The following is a 27,882-nucleotide window of genomic DNA, read 5'->3' as shown; positions in this document are numbered from 1 at the left end:
TCAGCTGTAATTAAATTACTATACTCTTATTTTCATTTTAGGCTTGATTGAGACAGTCCAAGAATCACCACAATGAACACTGAGGAAGCCCCACTAACAGACCCTCAAACCAACACAGAAGGTGTCTTGGTGATTAGTGGTCATGCTGAAACAGAGAAGACTTCATTTCAAATGGCGTCTGATGTGAATGAGAACAAGCTAAGTGGAGATAAAGACCAGTCGTTGACCAGGAACAAAGAGATCACAGTTCAGAGCCGAGATGCCCAGGACAGCATTAATAATAATGAAAACTGCAACCTGATGTGTGGTCAGCTGAGCTGCAAGAAGAGCTGTGGCGATACTGACCATACGGTGGGGGACAGCTTTGCCTCGGCTATGCTTTCAACCAGAGACAATTCCTCTAATAAAGGAAAACAGGTGGCTGGCAGAGGCAATAACAGAAATAAAAAAAGCCACAATGGAAAAGCCACAGGTAAGGCTGTGAATATCAGTGACTGCTCTATATGATTATACAGCCATAATAGAGTTCAGTACAACATAGTTCAGCTTCATTCTGTTGATTGATTGTTGTACATATTACATGCATCGTTGTTGCTCACATGCTATATACCGTCCATGATGACATAACGCATGAATTTAGCTCATCACGAATGGCAAGATGCGATGGGTGAGGCACCTAACACTGGCAGTTGATAGAACTGTACATTCAAAGTAGGAAATTAATAACTCACCCATTTTAATATGAAAAGGAATGTTGATGTATCCAGTTTTCTCTATCGTCCTAGTGGATGCTGGGGTTCCTGAAAGGACCATGGGGAATAGCGGCTCCGCAGGAGACAGGGCACAAAAAGTAAAGCTTTCCGATCAGGTGGTGTGCACTGGCTCCTCCCCCTATGACCCTCCTCCAGACTCCAGTTAGATTTTTGTGCCCGGCCGAGAAGGGTGCAATCTAGGTGGCTCTCCTAAAGAGCTGCTTAGAGAAAGTTTAGCTAGGTTTTTTATGTTACAGTGATTCCTGCTGGCAACAGGATCACTGCAGCGAGGGACTGAGGGGAGAAGGAGTCAACTCACCTGCGTGCAGGATGGATTGGCTTCTTGGCTACTGGACATCAAGCTCCAGAGGGACGATCACAGGTACAGCCTGGATGGTCACCGGAGCCGCGCCGCCGGCCCCCTTGCAGATGCTGAAGACAGAAGAGGTCCAGAATCGGCGGCTGAAGACTCCTGCAGTCTTCTAAAGGTAGCGCACAGCACTGCAGCTGTGCGCCATTTTCCTCTCAGCACACTTCACACGGCAGTCACTGAGGGTGCAGGGCGCTGGGAGGGGGGCGCCCTGGGAGGCAAAATGAGTACCTATAAAGGCTAAAAATACCTCACATATAGCCCTAGAGGCTATATGGAGATATTTAACCCCTGCCTGATTTCTCAAAATAGCGGGAGACGAGCCCGCCGGAAAAGGGGCGGGGCCTATCTCCTCAGCACACGGCGCCATTTCCTCTCACAGCTCCGCTGGTCAGGACGGCTCCCAGGTCTCTCCCCTGCACTGCACTACAGAAACAGGGTAAAACAGAGAGGGGGGGCAAATTTATGGCGATATTTTTATATAACAAAGCAGCTATAGGGGAGCACTTATTATAAGGCTATCCCTGATATATATATAGCGCTTTTGGTGTGTGCTGGCAAACTCTCCCTCTGTCTCCCCAAAGGGCTAGTGGGTCCTGTCTTCATTAGGAGCATTCCCTGTGTGTCTGCTGTGTGTCGGTACGTGTGTGTCGACATGTATGAGGACGATATTGGTGTGGAGGCGGAGCAATTGCCAAATATGGGGATGTCACCTCCTAGGGGGTCGACACCAGAATGGATGCCTTTATTTATGGAACTACGGGATAGTGTCAACACGCTAAAGCAGTCGTTTGACGACATGAGACGGCCGGACAATCAATTAGTGCCTGTCCAGGCGACTCAAACACCGTCAGGGGCTGTGAAACGCCCTTTGCCTCAGTCGGTCGACACAGACCCAGACACAGGCGATGACTCCAGTGGTGACGGTGACGAATCAACCGTATTTTCCAGTAGGGCCACACGTTATATGATTTTGGCAATGAAGGAGGCGTTACATTTAGCTGATACTACAGGTACCACTAAACAGGGTATTATGTGGGGTATGAAAAAACTACCTATAGTTTTTCCTGAATCAGAAGAACTAAATGACGTGTGTAATGAAGCGTGGGTTGCCCCTGATAAAAAGCTGATAATTTCAAAGAAATTATTGGCATTATACCCTTTCCCGCCAGAGGTTAGGGAGCGCTGGGAAACACCTCCTAGGGTGGACAAGGCGCTAACACGCTTATCTAAACAAGTGGCGTTACCCTCTCCTGAGACGGCCGCACTTAAAGATCCATCAGATAGGAGGATGGAAAATATCCAAAAAAGTATATACACACATGCAGGTGTTATACTACGACCAGCTGTAGCAACTGCCTGGATGGGCAGTGCGGGGGTAGTTTGGTCAGAATCCCTGATTGAAAATATTGATACCCTGGACAGGGACAATATTCTACTGTCGTTAGAACAAATAAAGGATGCATTTCTTTATATGCGTGATGCACAGAGGGATATATGCACACTGGCATCACGGGTAAGTGCTATGTCCATTTCGGCCAGAAGAGCTTTATGGACGCGACAGTGGACAGGCGATGCGGATTCAAAACGGCATATGGAAGTTTTGCCGTATAAGGGGGAGGAGTTATTTGGAGTCGGTCTATCAGATTTGGTGGCCACGGCTACAGCCGGGAAATCCACCTTTCTACCTCAAGTCACTCCCCAACAGAAAAAGGCACCGACTTTTCAACCGCAGCCCTTTCGTTCCTTTAAAAATAAGAGAGCAAAGGGCTATTCATATTTGCCACGAGGCAAAGGTCGAGGGAAGAGACAGCAACACGCAGCTCCTTCCCAGGATCAGAAGCCCTCCCCGGCTTCTACAAAAGCCTCAGCATGACGCTGGGGCTTCTCAAGCGGACTCGGGGACGGTGGGCGGTCGTCTCAAAAATTACAGCGCGCAGTGGGCTCACTCGCAAGTAGATCCCTGGATCCTGCAGATAATATCTCAGGGATACAGGTTGGAATTAGAGACAGATCCACCTCGCCGTTTCCTGAGGTCTGCTTTACCAACGTCCCCCTCCGAAAGGGAGACGGTGTTGGAAGCCATTCACAAGCTGTACTCTCAGCAGGTGATAGTCAAGGTACCTCTTCTGCAACAAGGGAAGGGGTATTATTCCACTCTTTTTGTGGTACCGAAGCCGGATGGCTCGGTAAGGCCTATTCTAAATCTGAAGTCCTTGAACCTGTACATAAAGAAGTTCAAGTTCAAAATGGAGTCACTCAGAGCAGTGATAGCGAACCTGGAAGAGGGGAACTTTATGGTATCCTTGGACATCAAGGATGCGTATCTCCACGTTCCAATTTACCCCTCACACCAGGGGTACCTCAGGTTCGTTGTACAAAACTGTCACTATCAGTTTCAGACGCTGCCGTTCGGATTGTCCACGGCACCTCGGATCTTTACAAAGGTAATGGCCGAGATGATGATTCTTCTTCGAAGAAAAGGCGTATTAATTATCCCATACTTGGACGATCTCCTAATAAGGGCGAGGTCCAGAGAACAGCTAGAGATGGGATTAGCACTGTCTCAAGAAGTGCTAAAACAGCACGGGTGGATTCTGAATATTCCAAAATCCCAGTTAATGCCGACAACTCGTCTGCTGTTCCTAGGGATGATTCTGGACACGGTTCAGAAAAAGGTTTTTCTCCCGGAGGAAAAAGCCAAGGAGTTATCCGAGCTTGTCAGGAACCTCCTAAAACCAGGAAAGGTGTCTGTACATCAATGCACAAGAGTCCTGGGAAAAATGGTGGCTTCTTACGAAGCGATTCCATTCGGCAGATTCCACGCAAGAATTTTCCAAAGGGATCTGTTGGACAAATGGTCAGGGTCGCATCTTCAGATGCACCTACGGATAACCCTGTCTCCAAGGACAAGGGTGTCTCTTCTGTGGTGGTTGCAGAGTGCTCATCTATTGGAGGGCCGCAGATTCGGCATACAGGATTGGATCCTGGTGACCACGGACGCCAGCCTGAGAGGCTGGGGAGCAGTCACACAAGGAAGAAACTTCCAGGGAGTATGGACGAGCCTGGAAACGTCTCTTCACATAAACATTCTGGAACTAAGAGCAATATACAATGCTCTAAACCAGGCAGAACCTCTGCTTCAGGGAAAACCGGTATTGATCCAGTCGGACAACATCACGGCAGTCGCCCATGTGAACAGACAGGGCGGCACAAGAAGCAGGAGGGCAATGGCAGAAGCTGCAAGGATTCTTCGCTGGGCAGAGAATCATGTGATAGCACTGTCAGCAGTGTTCATCCCGGGAGTGGACAACTGGGAAGCAGACTTCCTCAGCAGACACGATCTTCACCCGGGAGAGTGGGGACTTCATCCAGAAGTCTTCCACATGCTGGTAACCCGTTGGGAAAGACCAATGGTGGACATGATGGCGTCTCGCCTCAACAAAAAACTGGACAGGTATTGCGCCAGGTCAAGAGATCCGCAGGCAATAGCTGTGGACGCGCTGGTAACGCCTTGGGTGTACCAGTCGGTGTATGTGTTTCCTCCTCTGCCTCTCATACCAAAAGTATTGAGAATTATACGGCAAAGAGGCGTAAGAACGATACTAGTGGTTCCGGATTGGCCAAGGAGGACTTGGTACCCGGAACTTCAAGAGATGATCACGGAAGATCCGTGGCCTCTACCTCTAAGGAGGGACTTGCTTCAGCAGGGTCCCTGTCTGTTTCAAGACTTACCGCGGCTGCGTTTGACGGCATGGCGGTTGAACGCCGGATCCTAAAGGAAAGAGGCATGCCGGAAGAAGTCATTCCTACTTTGATTAAAGCAAGGAAGGAAGTAACCGTGCAACATTATCACCGAATTTGGCGAAAATATGTTGCGTGGTGCGAAGATCGGAGTGCTCCGACGGAGGAATTTCAACTGGGTCGATTCCTACATTTCCTGCAATCAGGATTGTCAATGGGTCTCAAATTGGGATCTATTAAGGTTCAAATTTCGGCCCTGTCGATTTTCTTTCAAAAAGAATTGGCTTCAGTCCCTGAAGTCCAGACCTTTGTTAAGGGAGTGCTGCATATACAGCCTCCTGTGGTGCCTCCAGTGGCACCGTGGGATCTAAATGTGGTTTTGGACTTCCTAAAATCTCATTGGTTTGAGCCACTAAAAAAGGTGGATTTGAAATATCTCACATGGAAAGTGACCATGCTTCTAGCCCTGGCTTCTGCCAGGAGAGTGTCAGAATTGGCAGCTTTATCTTACAAAAGCCCATATCTGATTTTCCATTCGGACAGGGCAGAACTGCGAACTCGTCCGCATTTTCTCCCTAAGGTGGTGTCAGCATTTCATCTGAACCAGCCTATTGTAGTGCCTGCGGCTACAAGTGACTTGGAGGACTCCAAGTTACTGGACGTTGTCAGAGCATTAAAAATATATATTGCAAGGACAGCTGGAGTCAGAAAATCTGACTCGTTGTTTATATTGTATGCACCCAACAAGATGGGTGCTCCTGCGTCTAAGCAGACGATTGCTCGTTGGATCTGTAGCACAATCCAACTTGCACATTCTGTGGCAGGCTTGCCACAGCCTAAATCTGTAAAGGCCCACTCCACAAGGAAGGTGGGCTCATCTTGGGCGGCTGCCCGAGGGGTCTCGGCATTACAACTTTGCCGAGCAGCTACGTGGTCAGGGGAGAACACGTTTGTAAAATTTTACAAATTTGATACTCTGGCTAAGGAGGACCTGGAGTTCTCTCATTCGGTGCTGCAGAGTCATCCGCACTCTCCCGCCCGTTTGGGAGCTTTGGTATAATCCCCATGGTCCTTTCAGGAACCCCAGCATCCACTAGGACGATAGAGAAAATAAGATTTTACTTACCGATAAATCTATTTCTCGGAGTCCGTAGTGGATGCTGGGCGCCCATCCCAAGTGCGGATTATCTGCATAAGTTGTACATAGTTATTGTTAACTAATTCGGGTTATTGTTAAAGGAAGCCATCTTTCAGAGGCTCCGCTGTTATCATACTGTTAACTGGGTTTAGATCACAAGTTGTACGGTGTGATTGGTGTGGCTGGTATGAGTCTTACCCGGGATTCAAAATCCTCCCTTATTGTGTACGCTCGTCCGGGCACAGTACCTAACTGGAGTCTGGAGGAGGGTCATAGGGGGAGGAGCCAGTGCACACCACCTGATCGGAAAGCTTTACTTTTTGTGCCCTGTCTCCTGCGGAGCCGCTATTCCCCATGGTCCTTTCAGGAACCCCAGCATCCACTACGGACTCCGAGAAATAGATTTATCGGTAAGTAAAATCTTATTTAAAATCACTTAACGAGTAACATGCAGTAGTGTTTTCATCATGTTCTCTTCTGTACACACAAGTTTACTATCAGTCTGAAGAGAGAAGGCAGGGCGTTTCATTAAGTGCCAATTCCTTTTCGATTTTTGGCAATTAATTCCCCTGACTCTAATTGTTTAAACATAGATTTTCTTCATTCTATTTAATAATTGTAACACCCCGGTCCGAAGGTGTGTTATAATCTAGACCGCAGCTGATGATCTTCGGGTATTTCGTCGCTATCAGCACAACGTGACAGAGGCAAGCGTATAATTCACCTTCTTGAACAGACAAAGAATGACCCGCAATAGGTACAACACAATTTTATTTTCTGCTGCGGGGTACACTGGGCTCCACAGGGAATAACATCTGGGTGTAGAGTAGGATCTTGATCCGAGGCACCAACAGGCTCAAATCTTTGACTGTTCCCAAGATGCATAGCGTCGCCTCCTCTATAACCCCGCCTCCGTGCACAGGAGCTCAGTTTTGTAGTTGGTGCCATGCAGTAAGCAGGCATACAACAGGTGGGCTGCTACAGCATCCCTGAAAAGAGCTTTTTAAGCAAAGATAGAAGACTTCAAGGGCTACAGCAGTGATAGATGTTAATCAGACATTTCCTGCTGCAGCTCCATCACCTCCCCCAGCGGTGCTGTATACTCCCGCGCCCTGGTCGCCGGTTAATTACAGCAGAGGCTCCGGTTTGCTCCCCGTTAGTCACACACTCGCTGAAGTTCTCCTGGATCGCGTGACCGCAATCAGGGAGGAGGAGGTAAGTGGGTCCCCTAGGCGGATCCCGCTGAAATCGCGGTCCGGCGCGGCCGGTGGGCCACGCGCGCTGGCGTGGACATTGTGATCGAGCAGGGACTCCACTAAACCACCAGGGCAAGGGCACAGGTCGGTTTTTACCTCCTAAAAACTGTTTTTATTACAGCCCATAATACAAGTGGTGAGGTTCAGCAGGGGGATAAGGCTTGGAACTGTAGCCCCTCCCCCAGCCTCAGGGCGCCATTTACAGTAATGTTCCCGTCCTGGAGCTGCATATATCTCTCTGCCTCACTCCCAGTCAGTGTTTGGGTGCCATTACACAGAGCACCACTGTTCCTGGGACTGTTTGGGTAAGTCCTCCTTTTTAAAGCCGCCTGCACATCAGCGCTGTGCATTTTACAAGACACTTACGTATTCTACATGTCTATTGACAGTGTTAGTTAAGAAACAGTGCATTTGGTCAGGGTAATGTAGTACAAGTACCCTGTGATATGCATCCAGTCTTTACTGTTCATTGATATACTGTATTTACTAATTATATAGCTGTATTGAGTATTACTTTGTATTGGTAGTCCAGTGCAGTTTTATTGCATGTCATAATTTCTGCATTGTACATTGTGACTATATGTGTGTGCATGTAGCTGCTCTGTGACCTCCATTTTGTGTCTCTCACTCAGATTGCTATCCCTATATTCTATGACCTGAGGGGGCTCAGTGCGTCAGGTTTATTAGCGGATATAGGTGTCTCACAAGATATACTCATTGTGTATTTTTCTTTGTGATTTTTAGTCACCATATACCTCTTCAATCCCCTGTTTGCAGAGTATATAAGCTGAACAGGGGGTGCTTGTCAGGTATATTGCTGCTGATATTGTACTGTGTTGCCTGAGATTGTGCTTTTAGCTATGTCAGCTTCAGGGGGCAACAGAGTTGGAGCTGATCCCACAGTGTGTGGAGGTGACACTGCAGGTATGTTTGAGGAAAACTTGGCAGCAGATAGTTAAGGTTCTGGGGGTTCCCTACACCCCAATGGAATGGTGGCAACGGGGGTTCAAAATGACCCACCTTGGGCTACATTTTCCTCGTTATTAACTACGCTTGTAACTAAACTTACGCCCCCTATGGGACCTCCTGTGCTGGTACAACCGATTATGGTCCCTGCAGTTAATCCGCCCTGGGCAGATCAAATCTCCAATCAGTTACAGCAATTAAATCAGCCACTGACTAAAAAGAAATCTGACTCTCGCTCATCTAAGACCAAGGGGTCATCTAAACGGGCCATTACTTCCTCACAGTCTACCACTGTCCTAGACACCTGATCTGATGAGGATGGTGTTTATACTGACCCCTCAGATACTGATCCTGATAGTTCTGATGGGGAGGCTGGCTCGCAGGTAGATGTTCCTGACTTGTTGGAGGCGACCAGGATGATTCCTCAGATCACTGATGACGCAGAGCCTGATGCCGTTCCTAAGAAACAGGACAGGTTCAAACGTAAGAAGGTGGTTAAGCAAGTTTTACCTCACTGACCACTTAGTAGACATACATCAGAAATTCTGGGAAACTCCAGGTAAGAAATTCACACCTCACAAGAAGATGCTGGCTCGCTATCCTCTTGCTGCGGAGCTAAGTAAAAATTGGGAGACTCCCCCCGCCAGTGGATTCGCAGGTGGCGCGGCTGGTAGTATCCTTAGCTCTGCCTGTGACTACCGTCACATCTCTAAAGGAACCGACGGATAAGCGTGTGGAGGGTTGTTTAAAGGTTATTTTCACCCTCACTGGCGCTGCGCATAGGCCCACTATTGCAGCAACTTGGGCTGCAGAGGTCATTGCAGAGGTCATTGAGGCGTGGGTCCAGGAGTTGGAAGCTGAGTTGCCTTCCAATGCTTCTGATCACGCTAGACAATACCTGTCGTATATTGTTTCTCATTATGTGAAAGAAGCGGCTTCTGATGCCGGTATTCTGACTGTCAAGGCTTCTACTACATCTATCCTGGCTCGCCGGATTCTTTGGTTGCGGTCCTGGTACGTAGATATGGATTCCAAGAAAACCCTGGAGGTGCTCCCTTTTAAGGGAGACATTTCTTTTGGAGAAGACCTCAACAAGATAGTGGCTGAATTAGCTTCTGCTAAAAAGGCATGTCTGCCTAGTACTGCTCCTTCGGCGCCGAAGGCTAAGAGTAGTTCCTCTCATTCCTTTCGTTCCCCAGGAAAAGGTCAGGCATACCTGAAACACTGTCGCACTTCCAAACCTGTTATGCCCAAACCCAAACGGGCCTGGGGTGCCCGTCAGCCTGCTTCCAAAACTGACAAAGCCTGCCGCATGACGGGGCGGGCCTCCCGTGGGGGGGCGACTATTAGGGTTTACCCAGGTATGGCTGAAGACCACTTCTGATGCCTGGGTACGGGAAGTCGTCACTCGAGGTACGCCGTATCTTTCAAGAAACGTCCCCCTCATCGATTTTGCCTGACAGACGTCCCTTCGGATCAGGTGAAGGCAAAAACTCTTAATTCGGTGGTACAGTCCCTCCTGGACACAGGAGTGGTAGTACAAGTGCCTCTTGCTCAGGGAGGCCAGGGGTACTATTCACCGCTGTTACTAGTCCCGAAACCGAATGGGTTCTCCCGGCCCATTCTCAACCTCCATTCCTTGAGCAAATTTGTCAAGGTTTCCAAGTTTCGTATGGAAACCCTTTGCTCTATTGTTCTGGCCTTGGAACCTGGTGATTATATGGTCTCCCTTGATATACAGGATGTTTACCTGCATATTCCCATTGCACTGTCGCATCAGCAGTACCTGAGGATTGCAGTGGGCAACCTACATTACCAATTTTGGGCGTTACCTTTTGGCATGACCACGGCTCCGTGTGTTTTCACCAAGGTCATGGCGGTTATGACGGCTGTACTTCGCCGTCAAGGGGTCAGGATCCTACCGTATCTGGACGACTTGTTGATCCTGGCCAATTCCCCAGAAGTTCTCCTACGCCATCTGGATCTGACCATCCAGTTTCTGCAAGCCCACGGGTGGCTCATCAACTGGAAGAAATCTTCCCTGGTCCCTGCACAGAGCATGGTGCACCTGGGAGCGTCGTTGGACACCTGCAACCAGCGGTTGTTCTTGTCTCAGGAGAAGGTTTTGAAGCTTCAGGACAAGATTCAATACTTCCTGTCTCGTCCACAAGTGTCTATACATTCGGTGATGCAAGTACTAGGTCTCATGGTGTCTGTTTTCGACATGGTGGAGTACGCTCAATTCCATTCACGCCCTCTGCAGAAACTGATTCTTGCCAAATGGGCTGCCTGCCTCACCGTCTCACGTGATCTCCTTGTCTCCGGAAGTCCGCCTGTCACTAAACTAGTGGCTGCAGGACCGACGTTTGAATGGGGGTCATCCCTTCTGGATCTCCAACTGGGTCCTTCGGACGACGGATGCCAGTCTGAGAGGCTGGGGCGCGGTGTTGGAGCAACACTCCCTTCAGGGTCGGTGGACCAAGGAGGAATCTCTCCTTCTGGTCAACATTCTGGAACTGTGGGCAGTGTTCAACGCGCTGAACTTGGCCCAGCATCTAATTCAGAACAGACCTGTTCAGGTATAGTCGGACACCGCCACCACAGTGGCGTACATAAATCATCAAGGTGGCACTCGAAGCCGCATGGCAATGAGGGAAGTTTCAAGGATTCTTCAATGGGCGGAACGCCATCTGCCTGCCATATCGTCGGGTTTCATTCTGGGAGTCCTCAACTGGGAAGCGGACTTTCTCAGTTGTCAGGACGTGCATGCCGGGGAGTGGAGCCTCTATCCGGAAGTATTTCAACTCCTCGTGGACAAGTGGGGCACTCGAGATCTGGACCTGATGGCGTCTCGACACAACCACAAGGTTCTGGTCTTCGGAGCAAGAACAAGGGATCCTTAAGCAGCGTTCGTGGATGCACTGGTGATCCCGTCCAACTTGCGGTTGCCATATGTGTTCCCTCCATTGTCTCTACTGCGCAGAGTGATAAGGAAGTTCAAACAAGAAGGAGGCATGCTACTTCTGCTTGCTCCAGCGTGGCCCAGACGGCATTGGTTCTCAGACCTCCAGGGCCTCTCGCTAGAGCGTCCCCTTCTACTTCCACAACGACCAGACCTCCTCGTTCAAGGCCCTTGTGTCTACCCGGATTTGTCTCGACTGGCTTTGACGGCGTGGCTCTTGAAGCTTCCGTACTGAGGGCCAAAGGTTTTTCGGAGGCGGTCATTCAAACAATGTTGAAGGCCCGTAAGCCGGCTTCTGCTCGGATTTACCATAGGGTCTGGAATTCTTACTTTGCTTGGTGCGCAAATAACAATCATGACGCTTACAATTTTAGTACTGCCAAACTTTTGGCTTTTCTACAGTAACGCCTGGACTTAGGCCTTCGTCTGGCCTCCCTCAAGGTTCATATTTCTGCCTTGTCGGTATGGTTTCAGAGAAAAATTGCATTGCTACCTTCACTGAGGGTATGTTGCGCATTCAGCCTCCTTATGTCCCACCTGTGGCCCCTTGGGATTTGTCATGGTCTTGGAGGCCTTGCAAGAATTTCCGTTTGAAACTCTTGCATCCACAGATCTTAAGTGGCTTTCCCTTAAGGTCTTGTTTCTGCTAGCCATTGCTTCTGCTAGACGTGTTTCATACTTAGGGAGACTTACAGGATAAGGCACCCATCTGATTTTTCACCGTGATCGGGCAGTTCTTAGAACACGCCCTGGTTACTTACCTAAGGTTTTGTCTTCCTTCCACCTTAACCAGGAGATTGTGGTTCCGGCCTTTAATTCTCCGGAGTTGTCTTTCAGAGAGCGGTCTTTGGATGTGGTATGGGCTCTCCGTATCTATGTGAATAGAACTGCTTCCATCCGGAAGTCTGAAACTCTCTTTGTGCTGTTTGGTTTTCACAAATGTGGCTGGCCTGCTAATAAGCAGACCTTGGCCAGATGGATTAGAATGGTGATTGCACATGCTAATGTACAGGCTGGCCTTCCAGCTCCTGATACCATCAAAGCCCATTCTATTCTCGCTGTTGGACCTTCTTGGGCGGCCCGCTGTGGTGCGACCCTTGAACAATTGTGCAAGGCGGCTACGTGGTCCTCAGTGGACACGTTCCTAAGGTTCTATGCCTTCGATACTTCCGCCTCCCAGGATGCTTCCTTTTGGACGCCGGGTTCTTGTGCCTGCTACAGTGCGTCCACTCCCATAAGGAACTGCTTTAGGACATCCCCGATGTTATTCCCTGTGGAGCGCAGTGTACCCCGCAGCAGAAAACGAGATTTATGGTAAGAACTTACCGTTGTTAAATCTCTTTCTGCGAGGTACACTGGGCTCCACGGGATGCCCACCCTGACGCACTTAGCTTCTTTGGGTTGGTATGGCATTAGCTGCTGACACCCTCTCCTGTTGTGAGTGTGTGGTGTTTGTGGCTACTAACGATTGTTGTCTCTTTTACCTGCTGCTGCATTGGACTGGTTGACAAAAACTGAGCTCCTGTGCATGGAGGCGGGGTTATAGAGGAGGCGGCACTATGCATCTTGGCAACAGTCAAAGCTTTGAGCCTTTTGGTGCCTCGGATCAATATCTTACTCTACACCCCGTTGTTACTCCCTGTGGAGCCCAGTTTACCGTGCAGAAAGAGATTTAACAACGGTAAGTTCTTACCATAAATCTCGTTTTAACACACTATAAGAAATCACTATAATAAAGGTGACATCAACAGAGTATGTACAAATTATGTATAGAATTCTTTGTTTAAATGCACAACAGAAAACTAGGAAATAAGCAGGTGTTGTACTTTATATAACATAGTCTCTTATACACAGCAATGAGAATTAGGCAGGTGAGTTGCAGGAACAGGTAAGCAAGCTGGCGTGGTCTTTATATAACACAGTCTCGTATATGCTTTACAGTCACTGCTGGGCGCAGTCACTGCTGGGCGGAGCTTGCATAAACAGTCCCTAATGAGCCCGCCTTTGTAATACCATAACACACATATGTATAAGCTTTACAGGCACTGCTGGGCGGAGCTTGCATAAACAGTCAATAATGAGCTTGTCTTTGTAATACCATAGCAGATAGGTGAATTAAACAGGTCTTCACAACAGATATAACCACCGTCGGCATCAATAGAAGCACTAGGTATAACTTCAATGTAATGCTTTAACACGTTTCACACTTAGGGGGATATCCAATTATCCCGGTAATTTACCGGTGCTAATTGTCCCGCCGGGGGATTATCTAATTAGCCTGATAAGCCGGCGCGTGCCGCGGCTTATTGGGGATTTTGTTTCACCTGCCTCCGGTAGGCGAAGCAGAATCCCCGGAAACAGCCCCGTTTTTGTCCGAAAACGGGATTGTTTCACACGAAAACACACAGGTGTCACTGAACCTGTGTGTTTTCGAGAGAGAGGGTTTTTTTTTTTGTTTTTTACAGGCCATCCATCTGGATAGGCTGTAAAAAATAAAATTGGTGAAACATCGGAAAAAACGTCCGAAAACGGCTGTTTTTCGGACCCGATGTTTTAACGGGGATAATTGGATATCCTCCTTAGAGACCCTACCACACCAGTAAGCTGTCTGCTCTATATTCGTAGCATAACAGCATTAACACAACATTTATTCCTTTTACAGTAATGCATTTAGCATTGATCACATACTCAAATACTTTACATAGACAATAAGGCATCGATCCCTGGGGAAAATTATTTCTAACCAAATTCCCTTTTTCTCCCTAAAAGGGGTTTGTACCAGTGCAGCCTTTCTCCCGAACTAAAACTCTGACTGGGTTCCTGTGGTGAGGGGAGCCTACTCCCTAATAATTAATATTTCTCTTACATCACCATGAGGTATAGACAGGTCCACTAGGAGCCATTGGCACTTTAAGAGTTTGAGAGTGTGGGCTGGCTCCTCCCGCTATGCTCCTCCTACCAGACTCAGTTTAGAAAATGTGCCCGGAGGAGCCGGTCACAACTAGGGGAGCTCCATAGGAGTTTCTCTGTTTTTTTTTTTTTTTTTTTTTAGAGTTTAGGCACAGGGAGGCTGCTGGCAACAGCCTCCCTGCTTCATGGGATTTTGTGGGGGAGGGGAGTAGGGTCCGCCCTGCGGGGTTTGAGCCACTATCTCCGCTGACAGGACACTGAGCTTCTGAGGGTGATGATTGTAAGCCGCCCCAGGCGACTGCTCACTCCCGCAGCAATGCCGCCACCCCGTAACAGAGCCAGAAGATTCCGGTGGCGAGTGAGTCGGTGGCAAGCGGGGAGCCGGTGTGAAGATGGCGGCAACAGGGTGGGAGTGCAGTATTAACTGCGCTCCGGAGGCTCAACGGTACATAGTGCGGCGCTGTGTGGGAAACCCTGAGCCAGCTCCTATACCCTAAACTGGTCACCAAGGCTGTCGGGGACCTCGGTAACGCTTCCAGCACCATTCCTCAGGCCAATATAACGATGTGAAGAGCAGGAAGCAGCACCATGTTAAGGGGGCGGAGCTTCTCAGAGCGGACCCAGCAGCGTTCAGCGCCATTTTCCTGCCTGCAGATCCTGTACAGAGAACCTGACTGGGAGAGCTGTCCCTCCAAGCAACTCCAGCTATCCTGTGCAGTGCCTGGGGGTTGTAGAAGGAGGGGGATGCCGTGAATTTACTGTGTAGTCTATTAAGGTACACAGTCAGCGCCAGGTAGTTATATTATAACTACCTAGGGAAGCGCTGTGTGTGTGTGTGCTGGCTCCAAGCTCTGTGTTTCTCTGTGGCATATGTAATGCCTTGTCTCAGATCCCTGTTAATGAGCCTGAGTGGTTAAACCTCTATTAAGGGAATGATCTCTCAGATCTCTACCAGGGTAGCTCATACTGAGACTGAAACTCAGGTTTTAAAGAAGTCTATGGCAGTTTGGTCAGGTTTTGTTCCTATTCCTTCAAGCTTCCCTAGCATATACCCACAGAAACGTGCACTTTCCCAGATTAAGCAAGATGACCGACTCGGCATGGCAGACGGTGATGGGGATGTGCTGAGGGGGGCGGCATCCCTTGCAAAGGGGGTGCAGCTCATGATTGAGGCCGTTAGAGATGTGTTAAATTTTACTGACACAACACCTGAGCAGTTTGAGGAGGCTTACTTCACAGACAATAAGAAAGCCTCGCTAACCTTCCCTGCGTCTAAAGAATTAAACGCTTTATTTGAAATATCCTGGGAAAACCCGGAGAAAAAATTCCAGATTCCCAAAAGGATTCTGGTTGCTATTCCCTTCCCTGAGGAAGATGGGAAAACCCACCCATAGTTTCCAGACAGTGGAAAAAAGGTGGTTTTACCTGTCCCTGGGTCTACCGCATTAAAAGAACCGCTGAACGTAAGATTGACACTACGCTCAAATCCATATACACTGCTTCAGGGGCGGCGCTAAGGCCTACTATTGCCTGCGCATGGATCTCTAAAGCTATAATAAAAGTGGTCAGGCACGTTACTCGAGGATTTGGATTCAATGGATAGAAGGGTCATTGAATTATTTTTACGTAACAGACAGGATTCTGCGTGTTTCTTGGTGGAATCCAGGAAGGACCTGGGTACGCTGACTGCAAGGATATCTTACATGTCTGTCTCAGCTCGCAGGGGACTCTGGCTACGCCAATGGTCTGCAGATGCAGATTACAGGAGAAGTGTGGAGAACCTACCCTACACAGGTCAGGCTCTATTTGGGGAATCATTGGATGCGTGGATATCCACAGCCACCGCGGGTAAGTCACCTTTTCTTCCCTCAGCTACACCTTCTACGAAGGAACCCTTTTCTTCATCTGCATCGCAGTCCTTTCAGACCGCTACGACAATAAAGTCCAAGCCTCCTACCACCTTCTTTAGAGGTGGGCGGGCAAAATCCAAAAAGCCTGCATCCGCAGGCTCCCAGGACCAGAAACCTGCTTCTGGCACCTCAAAATCCTCAGCATGATGGTGGACCCCACAGCCTGGAGGACGGGCTGATGGGGGCGAGACTCGGACGTTTAAGCCACGTCTGGGTGTCGTCTGGCTTGGTTTCCTGGGTACAGGATATTGTGTCCCAGGGGTACAGACTGGACTTTCAAGAAACCCCACCTCACCGATTCTTCAAATCAGGCTTGCCAACTTTACTGTCAGACAGAACTGTCCTACAGGAAGCTATCCAAAAATTGGAAAAGTCAGAGGTCATTGTTCCAGTTCCACCTCATATGCACAACGTGGGTTACTATTCAAACCTTTTTGTGCTACCGAAACCGGATGGTTTGGTCAGACCAATTTTGAACTTGAAATCGCTAAACCCTCATCTAAGGGCGTTCAAATTCAAGATGGAATCTCTGAGAGCGGTGATCTCAGGTCTGGAGGAGGGGAGTTTCTGGTATCCCTGGATATCAAGTATGCGTATCTCCACATTCTGATTTGGCCTCCACACCAGGCTTATCTCAGATTTGCACTGTTAGACCGTCACTATCCGTTTCAGGCACTGCCATTCGGTCTCTCCACGGCACCGAGGGAGTTCACCAAGGTGATGGCAGAGATGATGGTTCTCCTCCGCAGACAGGGGGTGGACATAATTCCATACCTGGACGATCTGCTGATAAAGGCGTTGTCCAGGGAGAAGCTGTTGCGGTCCATTGCTCTCACGACTCAAATGCTCAGGGTTCATGGTTGGATCCTGAACCTTCCAAAGTCACATTTGGAGCCGACAAGGAGATTGTCTTTCCTGAGGATGATACTCGACACGAAAGTGCAGAGGCGGTTTCTACCGGTGGAGAAAGCGTTTGTGATACAATCAATGGTTCGGGATGTCCTGAAGCCAGCCCGGGTATCGATTCATCTGTGCATTCGTCTTCTTGGGAAAATGGTTGCCTCTTACGAGGCTCTGCAGTTCGGAAGGTTTCATGCTCGATCCTTCCAATTGGATCTCCTAGACAAGTGGTCGGGTTCTCATCTACGTATGCACCTGAGGATACGGCTGTCGCCGAAAGCAAGGATTTCACTCCTCTGGTGGCTACAAATGCCTCACCTTCTGGAGGGCCGCAGGTTCGGGATTCAGGACTGGATCCTTCTGACCACGGATGCAAGTCTCTGAGTCTGGGGCGCAGACACTCAAGGGGAAACCTTCCAAGGAAGGTGGTCAAGACTGGAATCCTGTCTTCAAATAAACATTCTGGAACTAAGAACCGTATACAATGGTCCTCTCCAAGCAACTCGCTTTCTGCGAGTTTGACCCATTCATGGCAGTCGGACAATGTAATGACAGTGACCTACATATACCGTCAAGGCGGAACCAAGAGCAGGGCTGCAATGTCAGAGGTAACCAGAATCATCCTCTGGGTGGAAAAGCACACGTTAGCACTGTCAGCAATTTTCATTCCGGGAGTGGACAACTGGGAAGCTGACTTCCTCAGCAGAAACGATCTCCATTCTGTAGAGTGGGGCCTCCATCCGGAGGTGTTCATGGAGGTGACAAATCTTTGGGGGGGTTCCTCAAATAGACGTGATGGCCTCCCGCCTCAACAAAAAACTTCGGAGGTATTGCTCAAGGTTAAGAGACCCGCAAGCGGTGGCGGTGGACGCCCTGGTAACTCCATGGCTGTTCCATTCTGTGTACGTGTTTCCTCCACTTCCACTAATTCCAAGGGTTCTAAAGCTCATAAGGAGAACAAGAGTTCAAGCAATCCTCATTGCTCCGCACTGGCCAAGAAGGGCTTGGTACGCGGATCTTCTGGATCTACTACTGGAAGAGCCGAGGCCTCTTCCTCTTCAGGAGGACCTGCTGCAGCAGGTGCTGTTCGCTTATCAAGACTTACCGCGGCTACGCTTGACGGCATGGAGGTTGAACGCCAGATTTTAGCTCGGAGGGGCATTCCGAACAAGGTTATTCCTACCTTAATACAGGCTAGGAAAGGAGTAACGTCTAAACATTACCATCGCATTTGGAAAAGTATGTATCTTGCTGTGAGTCTAAGAAGTTTCCTACAGTGGAGTTTCAACTGGGACAGTTTCTCTTCTTCCTGCAAGCAAGTGTGGATATGGGCCTGAGGTTGGGATCCGTAAAGGTCCAGATTTCAGCCCTATCTATTTTCTTCCAGAAATAATTGGCTTCCCTCCCTGAGGTTCAGACTTATTTGAGAGGTGTTCTGCACATCCAGCCTCCCTTTGTGCCACCTACGGCGCCCTGGGATCTTAATGTGGTGTTACAGTTCCTCCAGTCAGATTGGTTCGAACCTCTACTGGAGGTTGAGGTTAAGTTTCTCACATGGAAGGCTGTCACTTTGTTGGCCTTAGATTCTGCTAGACGTGTCGGAATTGGGGGCTTTGTTTTGTAAGAGCCCCTACTTGATCTTCCATGAAGATAGGGCTGAGCTCTGGACACGTCAGCAGTTCATTTCATCAAAGTCCTTGGATGTTGTAAGGGCTCTGAAAATCTATGTGAAGAGGACTGTTTGTCACAGAAAATTGGACTCTTTTTGTCCTGTATGATCTCAAGAAACTTGGGTGTCCTGCTTCTAAGCAGACGATCTTTCGCTGGATCAGATTCACTATCCAGCATGCGTATTCTACGGCAGGATTGCCGTGTCCTACATCTGTTAAGGCCCACTCTACTCGTAAGGTGGGTTCTTCCTGGGCGGCTGCCCGGGTGTCTCGGCTTTACAGCTTTGTCGAGCGGCTACTTGGTCTGGGTCAATCACGTTTCCAAGTTTACAAATTCGATACTTTGGCCTCTGAGGACCTGAAGTTTGGTCAATCAGTTCTGCAGGAGCTTCCGCGCCCTCCCTCCCATTCTGGGAGCTTTGGTAAATCCCCATGGTACTAATGTGGACTCCAGCATCCTCTAGGACGTAAGAAAATAGGATTTTTATTACCTACCGTTAAATCCTTTTCTCGTAGTCCGTAGAGGATGCTGGGCTCCCGCCCAGTTCTTCGTGATCCTGCAGTGGCTACTTAGTTTAGTACTGCCTTGTTCTTGGTTAAGTACTGTTTTTTCTTACTTGGTTAAGTAATTTTGTTCAACCGTTTCTGAGTTTTCATGCTGGTTAGCTTGGTCTGCCTTGTATGTGTGAATCTCACCACTATCTGTGTAAAATCCTTCTGTAGAAGTTATCCATCTCCTTGGGCACAGTTTCTAGACTGAGTCTGGTAGGAGGGGCATAGAGGGAGGAGCCAGCCCACGCTCTCAAACTCCTAAAGTGCCAATGGCTCCTGGTAGACCCGTCTATACCCCATGGTACTAATGTGGACCCCAGCATCCTCTACGGACTACGAGAAAAGGTTTTACCGTTGGGTAATTAAAATCCGAATATTCCCCAATTTCAGAGTGGTGCAGATGAAGGGGTTAAGCCAGGGCAAAGAGTAATAAGGGAGCCTTCCCCCTATATTAGCTAAACTTGCGGGGCACTGAGGTGAGGGAACATAAAACAAGTGAGGAGAGCCCTACCCCCTTTTCAGTTGTCCCCAATATACATAGTGCTGGCAGTGTAAGGGCATTAACAGGGGCAGAGTACCGCAGCGGAAGGGGATAGGAGGGTCTCATCCTTGTTGCGGCTCTTCCGCCACCTCTGACCCGGCTTCAGGACCTTTGGTCCCACCCCTGGGATGCTAGGCACTGCACCGGGGATGCGCCCTTGAACCAACGTCCAAGATGCTCCAGGGGTCTTCTGTATCCGGTCCGCGTCGCTCTCTTCTCTCCAGCCAGACAGGAGTCTTTGAAGTCTAGAGAGGGTGTCAGCGTTGTTATTTTGTCTTCTCTTCCGATATTTGATATTGAATTTCAAGTTTGCGAATCTTGAACACCATCGCTGTTCTATGGAGCCCAGATGCGCTGTTTGCAGATGGGCCAGTAGATTATTAACCGTACAGAATGTGAAAGATGAAGCAGCTAAATACTACTTAAATTTGACAGTGATGGCCCAAACCGCAGCCAGAAGCTCTAATTTAAATGCACTATAATTATCATTACGCATGGTTTTTGTTAATCCCCGGCTGGCGTAGGCAATTACTCTCTTGATTCTCTTGAACTTGTGCCAGGACCGCCCCCAGTCCCTGATAACTGTCATCAGTGTATAGGCGGAATGGCTGGTCATAGTTAGGGTAAGCTAGGAGTGGAGCACTAGTTAGAGCCATTTTTAAAGCCTCGAAGGACTGTTGCTGTGCTTCCGTCCACCAAATGGCTCCCTTTGGGGTCAGCTGCATTTTTAGACACTCCTCTGAGTAGAGTGAAGAGGGGTGCACCAATCTTGGAGAAATTCTGAATGAAGCGTCTGTAGTGTCCTGCGAACCCCAGGAATGCTCAGACATCCGTTAGTTTTTTAGGGGTCGGCCACTCTTGAATTGCCGTATCTTCTCTGGGTCAGGCGAAATTCCATTTGCGCTCACAATGTGTCCCAAATATTGAACTGAAGTCTTCAAAAGGTGACACTTTTTTTTTTTTTTTTTTTACCTTTAATCCATATTCAGCAGTTGCTGGAATACTTCACTTAGATGTTGGAGATGCTCCTCATAGAACCTGGAGAATATGTCATCAAGGTACAGTAGAACCATATCATAGTTCCGATGTCCCAAGCAATGCTCCATAACTCTTTGGAACGTTCCGGTAGCATTGCATAGCCCAAAGGAAATTCGTTCAAATTCATACAGGCCCATGGGTTTCACAGTTGCCGTCTTCTCTCTGTCTTCTGGAGCCACTAGTATTTTCCAGTACCCACTGGTGAGATACAATGTAGAAAAATATTTAGCCGAATTGAGTGCTGTCAATGTCTCTTCGATTCTGGAAAGCAGGTCAGCATCATTATGGGTGACTTGGTTCAGTATGCAGTAATCCACGCAAAATCGTAGTGTGCCATCTTTTTTTTCGTACTAACACCATAGGAGCCACCCACGGACTATGGCTTTCTTTAATGACCCCAAACTGTAGCATATCCTCCAACAACTTCTTTACAGGCTGGTACATAGCCGGGTGCAAAGGACGATGGCGTTCCCGGATCGGGGGATTGTTGCCAGTATGTATCTGGTGCTGAATGGTTGTTATGTATCCGAAATCTCCTGGAGCTTGACTGTATGCCTCTTGGTTTTTCTGTACCACATGTAACACTCTAACTCTCTGTTCTTCCGGAGTCTCAGGTGTCCCAATTTCAATCTCCTCCCACCTTGGCTGTCTATCTTCTGCCACTGGCATCTTCCCCACTTGCATATTCATTTGTGTTTCTGGGCTGACCAAGGGGTATACGTCCTGGAATGGTACTCCGGACAATGTCGCGACAGGCTGATTCCTATACAAGTACACTGGTTGGTCAAATGGATTGAGGAATCTTGCTGGCAGTCTCCCTTTCCTGACTTGTACAACACTTCTGGCGACAGTGGCTTTAGAGGATGATCCTGATTAGCCTGTTTCGACTATAGCTTCATAATCCCGACTTCCTGCCCCGACTTTACTGTTTCTGTATTGGGTTCCAATCTGACGGCATAGTGTTCCGCTATCCTGATTTTCCCCACTCGACCACTGGTAAAGTTCTGCTTCTCCCTTACGTTTTTTACGGTTCTCTGCAGCCCCTGTTTCTCTGACGTCCTAAGTGGATGCTGGGACTCCGTAAGGACCATGGGGAATAGCGGCTCCGCAGGAGACTGGGCACAACTAAAGAAAGATTTAGGACTACCTGGTGTGCACTGGCTCCTCCCACTATGACCCTCCTCCAGACCTCAGTTAGAATCTTGTGCCCGGCTGAGATGGATGCACACTAGGGGCTCTCCTGAGCTCTTAGAAAGAAAGTATATTTTAGGTATTTTATTTTACAGTGAGATCTGCTGGCAACAGACTTACTGCAGCGAGGGACTAAGGAGAGAAGAAGCGAACCTACCTAACAGGTGGTAGTTTGGGCTTCTTAGGCTACTGGACACCATTAGCTCCAGAGGGATCGACCGCAGGACCCGACCTTGGTGCTCGTTCCCGGAGCCGCGCCGCCGTCCCCCTTACAGAGCCAGAAGCATGAAGAGGTCCGGAAAATCGGCGGCAGAAGACTTCGGTCTTCACCAAGGTAGCACACAGCACTGCAGCTGTGTGCCATTGCTCCTCATGTACACCTCACACTCCGGTCACTGATGGGTGCAGGGTGCTGGGGGGGGGGGGGGGGGGGCGCCCTGAGGGCAATATAAGACACCTTGGCTGGCAAATCTTCACAATATATAGTCCCAGGGCTATATATGTGATAAATTACCCCTGCCAGAATCCATAAAAAAGCGGGAGAAAAGTCAGCCGAAAAAGGGGCGGGGCTTCTCCCTCAGCACACTGGCGCCATTTTTTCTTCACAGTGCAGCTGGAAGACAGCTCCCCAGGCTCTCCCCTGTAGTTTTCAGGCTCAAAGGGTTAAAAAGAGAGGGGGGGCACTAAATTTAGGCGCAATATATGTATACAAGCAGCTATTGGGGAAAAATCACTCAGTTATAGTGTTAATCCCTGCATTATATAGCGCTCTGGTGTGTGCTGGCATACTCTCTCTCTGTCTCCCCAAAGGACTTTGTGGGGTCCTGTCCTCAGTCAGAGCATTCCCTGTGTGTGTGCGGTGTGTCGGTACGGCTGTGTCGACATGTTGGATGAGGAAGGTTACGTGGAGGCGGAGCAGAGGCCGATAAATGGGATGTCGCCCCCTGTGGGGCCGACACCAGAGTGGATGGATAGGTGGAAGGTATTAACCGACAGTGTCAACTCCTTACATAAAAGGCTGGATGACGTAACAGCTGTGGAACAGCCGGCTTCTCAGCCTGCGCCTGCCCAGGCGTCTCAAAGGCCATCAGGGGCTCAAAAAACGCCCGTTACCTCAGATGGCAGACACAGATGTTGACACGGAGTCTGACTCCAGTGTCGACGAGGTTGAGATATATACACAATCCACTAGGAACATCCGTTAAATGATCTCGGCAATGAAAAATGTGTTACGCATTTCTGACATGAACCCAAGTACCACATAAAAGGGGTTTTATTTTTGGGGAGAAAAAGCAGCCAGTGTTTTGTTCCCCCATCAGATGAATGAATGAAGTGTGTAAAGAAGCGTGGGTTCCCCAGATAAGAAACTGGTAATTTCTAAAAAGTTACTGATGGCGTACCCTTTCCCGCCAGAGGATAGGTCACGTTGGGAGATATCCCCTAGGGTGGATAAGGCGCTCACACATTTGTCAAAAAAGGGTGGCACTGCCGTCTTAGGATACGGCCACCTTGAAGGAGCCTGCTGATAAAAAGCAGGAGGCTATCCTGAAGTCTGTATATACACACTCAGGTTATATACTGAGACCTGCAATTGCCTCAGCATAAATAGTGCTGCTGCAGCGTGGTCTGATACCCTGTCAGATAATATTAATACCCTAGACAGGGATAATATTTTGCTAACATAGAGCATATTAAAGACGTCGTCTTATATATAAAGGATGCACAGAGGGATATTTGCCGGCTGGCATCCAGAATTAATGCAATGTCCATTCTGCCAGGAGGGTATTAGAAACCCGGCAGTGGACATGTGATGCTGCCTTTAAAAGGCACATGGAGATTCTGCCTTATAAGGGTGAGGAATTGTTTGGGGAGGGTCTCTGGGACCTCGTATCCACAGCAACAGCTGGGAAGGAAAAATTTTTACCTCCGGTTTCCTCACAGCCTAAGAAAGCACCGTATTTTCTGGTACAGTCCTTTCGGCTTCAGAAAAGCAAGCGGGTCAAAGGCGCTTCCTTTCTGCACAGAGGCAAGGGAAGAAGGAAAAAGCTGTACCAGACAGCCAGTTCCCAGGATCAAAAATCTTCCCCTGCTTCCTCTGAGTCCACCGCATGACGCTGGGGCTCCACAGGTGGAGACAGGTGCGGTGGGGGGCGCGTCTCGGGAACTTCAGGGACCAGTGGGCTTGCCCACAGGTGGATCCCTAGGTTCTGAAAGTAGTATCACAGGGATACAGGCTGGAGTTCAAGGCGACTCCCCCTCACCGTTACCTCACATCAGCCTTGCCTGCTGCCCTCGGAAATAGGGAGGTAGTACTGGCGGCAATTCACAAGCTGTACTTCCAGCAGGTGAAATCAAGGTACCCCTCCTTCAACAAGGCCGGGGTTACTATTCCAAAATGTTGTGGTACCAAAACCAGACTGTTCGGTGAGACCCATTCTAAAATTGAAATCCTTGAACAGTTATATACGAAGGTTCAAGTTCAGAATGGAATCGCTCAGGGCGATTATTGCAAGCCTGGAGAATTTCATGGTATCACTGGACATCAAGGATGCTTACCTGCATGTCCCTATTTACCCTCTTCACCAGGAGTACCTCAAAATTGTGGTACAGGATTGTCATTACCATTTCCAGACGTTGCCGTTGGTCTGTCCCCGGCACCGAGGTATTTACCAAGGTAATGGCCGAAATAATTATCCCGTACTTGGACGATCTCGGCGAGGTCCAGGGAGCAGTTGTTCGTCGGAGTAGCACTATCTCGGGAAGTGCTACAACAGCACGGCTGGTTTCTGAATATTCCAAAGTCGCAGCTGGTTCCTACGACGCGTCTACTGTTCCTGGGTATGGTTCTGGACACAGAACAGGATAAACAGGATAAAAAGGGTTAAACAGGATAAAAAGGGTTTCTCCCGGAGGAGAAGTCCAAGGAGTTGTTGTCTCTAGACAGAGACCTCCTAATACAAATACAGGTGTCGGTGCATCAATGCACGCGAGCCCTGGGAAAGATGGTAGCTTCTTACGAAGAAATTCCATTCGCCAGGTCCCATGTAAGGATCTTCCAGTGGGATCTGTGGGACAAGTGGTCCGGGTCGCATCTTCAGATGCATCGGCGGATAACCCTGTCTCCAAGGGCCAGGGTGTCGCTGTTGTGGTGGCTGCAGAGTGCTCATCTTATAGGGGGCCGCAGATTCGGCATACAGGACTGGGTCCTGGTGACCACGGATGCCAGCCTTCGAGGCTGGGGCGCAGTCACACAGGGAAGAAACGTCCAAGGCTATGGAAAAGTCAGGAGACTTCCCTACACATAAATATTCTGGAACTAAGGGCCATTTACAATGCCCTAAGTCAGGCTAGACCCCTGCTTCAACACCGGCCGGTGCTGATCCAGTCAGACAACATCACGGCGGTCGCTCATGTAAACCGACAGGGCGGCACGAGAAGCAGGATGGCGATGGCAGAAGCCACAAGGATTCTCCGATGGGCGGAAAATCATGTGTTAGCACTGTCAGCAGTGTTCATTCCCGGAGTGGACAACTGAGAAGCAGACTTTCTCAGAAGACACGACATCCACCCGGGAGAGTGGGGACTTCATCCAGAAGTCTTCCAAATGATTGTACACCGTTGGGAAAGGCCACAGGTGGACATAATGGCGTCCCGCCTCAACAAACAGCTACAAAGATATTGCGCCAGGTCAAGGAACCCTCAGGCGATAGATGTGGACGCTCTGGTAACACCGTGGGTGTACCAGTCGGTGTATGTGTTCCCTTCTCTGCCTCTCTTACCCAGGGTAATGAGAATAATAAGAAGGAGAGGATTAAGAACTATACTCATTGTTCCGGGTTGGCCAAGAAGAGCTTGGTACCCAGAACTCCAAGAAATGATCTCAGAGGACCCATGGCCTCTGCCGCTCAGACAGGACCTGCTGCAGCAGGGGGCCTGTCTGTTCCAAGACGTACCACGGCTGCGTTTGACGGCCTGGCGGTTGAACGCCGGATCCTGAAGGAAAAGGGCATTCCGGAGGAAGTTATCCCTACGCTATTTAAAGCTAGGACAGAAGTGAACGCAAACCATTATCACCGCATATGGCGGAAATATGTTGCGTGCTGTGAGGCCAGGAAGGCCCCAAAGGAGAAATTTCAGCAAGGTCGATTTCTGCACTTCCTACAGTCAGTGACTATGGGCCTAAAATTGGGTTCCATTAAGGTCCAGATTTCGGCTCTATCGATTTTCTTCCAAAATAGAACTGGCTTCACTGCCTGAAGTTCAGACTTTTGTTAAGGGAGTGCTGCATAGTCAGCCCCCGTTTGTGCCTCAAGTGGCACAGTGGGATCTCAACGTGGTGTTGGATTTCCTGAAGTCGCATTGGGTTGAGCCACTTAAATCCGTGGAACTACAATACCTCACGTGGAAAGTGGTCATGCAGTGGGCCTTGGCGTCAGCCAGGCGTGTATCAGAATTGGCGGCTTTGTCATACAAAAGCCCTTATCTGTATTTTATATGGATAAGGCTGGGTGCTCCTGCTTCTAAGCAGACTATTGCTCGCTGGATCTGTAGCACGATTCAACTTGCACATGCTGCTGCTGGACTGCCGCACCCTAAATCTGTAAAAGCCCATTCCACGAGGAAAGTGGGCTCTTCTTGGGCGGCTGCCCGAGGGGTCTCGGCTTTACAACTTTGCCGAGCTGTTACTTGGTCGGGTTCAAACATTTTTGCAAGAGTCTACAAGTTTGATACCCTGGCTGAGGAGGACCTAGAGTTTGCTTATTCGGTGCTGCAGAGTCATCCGCACTCTCCCGCCCGTTTGGGAGCTTTGGTATAATCCCCATGGTCCTTACGGAGTCTCAGCATCCACTTAGGACGTCAGAGAAAATAAGATTTTACTCACCGGTAAATCCATTTCTCGTAGTCCGTAGTGGATGCTGGGCGCCCATCCCAAGTGCGGATTGTCTGCAATACTTGTCTATAGTTATTGCTTAACTAAAGGGTTATTGTTGAGCCATCTGTTAGTGAGGCTCAGTTATATTTCATACTGTTACCTGGGTATAATATCACGAGTTATACGGTGTGATTGGTGTGGCTGGTATGAGTCTTACCCGGGATTCAAAATCCTTCCTTATTGTGTCAGCTCTTCCGGGCACAGTATCCTAACTGAGGTCTGGAGGAGGGTCATAGTGGGAGGAGCCAGTGCACACCAGGTAGTCCTAAAGCTTTCTTTAGTTGTGCCCAGTCTCCTGCGGAGCCGCTATTCCCCATAGTCCTTACGGAGTCCCAGCATCCACTACGGACTACGAGAAATAGATTTACCGGTGAGTAAAATCTTATTTTTTCTTGCGCTGGGCACGTCTCCGCTTCTCTTTGTAGAGTGATCACTAGTTCATTTGGCCAATTCTGCAGGATGTTCATCCCCAGTGTAACTGCGGGTACCCCGTTCTCACGTCCGTGATAACGAACCCTTGTTGATGAAGACATGCCTCTCCAATTTGAATATCACATTCCCAATATCCTCTACAAGGAATTGGTTGCCCATCACTGGCCAGGAGATTCAACGAATTTGGGGAGAAGGTAAGAGTTCCACGTTGTGCCAATGTTCCCGAAATTTGTTCCACTGGATCGTAGTGACTTGGGAACCGGTATCCAGCAGAGACGAAATTTCCTTTCCATTAATACTAATTTTTAATTCTGGACACCTACCCATGTACTTCAAGCGACACATTTCTCTGTATGGACCTAGTTGGGGGACATCTGCCAAGGGTCGATCTGTTGCCGCTGGACTTCTGAGTTTAAAGCCTCTGATTGGCACGGTCATTCCACATGACCGGTCTGCTTACATCTGCGACATATCGGACGCCCCTGTTGGTCAAATTGACCTGTAGGGCACCGTCCGGGCCGTGCTGGCGCTCTCCAGTTATCACAAAATGACTTGGGTGCAGCCCTCCAGTTTCCTTGGCGTTACGCTTTTCAGCTGCCTTGAGGTGCCTGTTGTCT

At 49.1% G+C, this 27,882-nt stretch overlaps 1 protein-coding gene across 5 annotated transcripts in view; it reads left to right on the top strand.

Annotated features, from left to right (window-relative positions):
• CNST (consortin, connexin sorting protein) overlaps window positions 1–27,882 on the top strand; it is a 451,308-nt gene that overhangs the window by 152,284 nt on the left and 271,142 nt on the right. For all 5 annotated transcript variants that reach the window (XM_063917791.1, XM_063917788.1, XM_063917790.1 and 2 more), the window contains one exon: window positions 42–472. In XM_063917791.1, coding sequence (XP_063773861.1) covers window positions 73–472 — 400 coding nt within the window. In that variant the 5' untranslated portion in view covers window positions 42–72. The remainder of the gene's footprint in view (window positions 1–41; window positions 473–27,882) is intronic.

This window comes from Pseudophryne corroboree, chromosome 4, assembly GCF_028390025.1.
Source record: "Pseudophryne corroboree isolate aPseCor3 chromosome 4, aPseCor3.hap2, whole genome shotgun sequence".
In the NCBI taxonomy this organism is placed as follows: domain Eukaryota; kingdom Metazoa; phylum Chordata; class Amphibia; order Anura; family Myobatrachidae; genus Pseudophryne; species Pseudophryne corroboree.
Note: the sequence above shows the minus strand (reverse complement) of the source record. Positions and strands in the feature narration are given on the sequence as shown.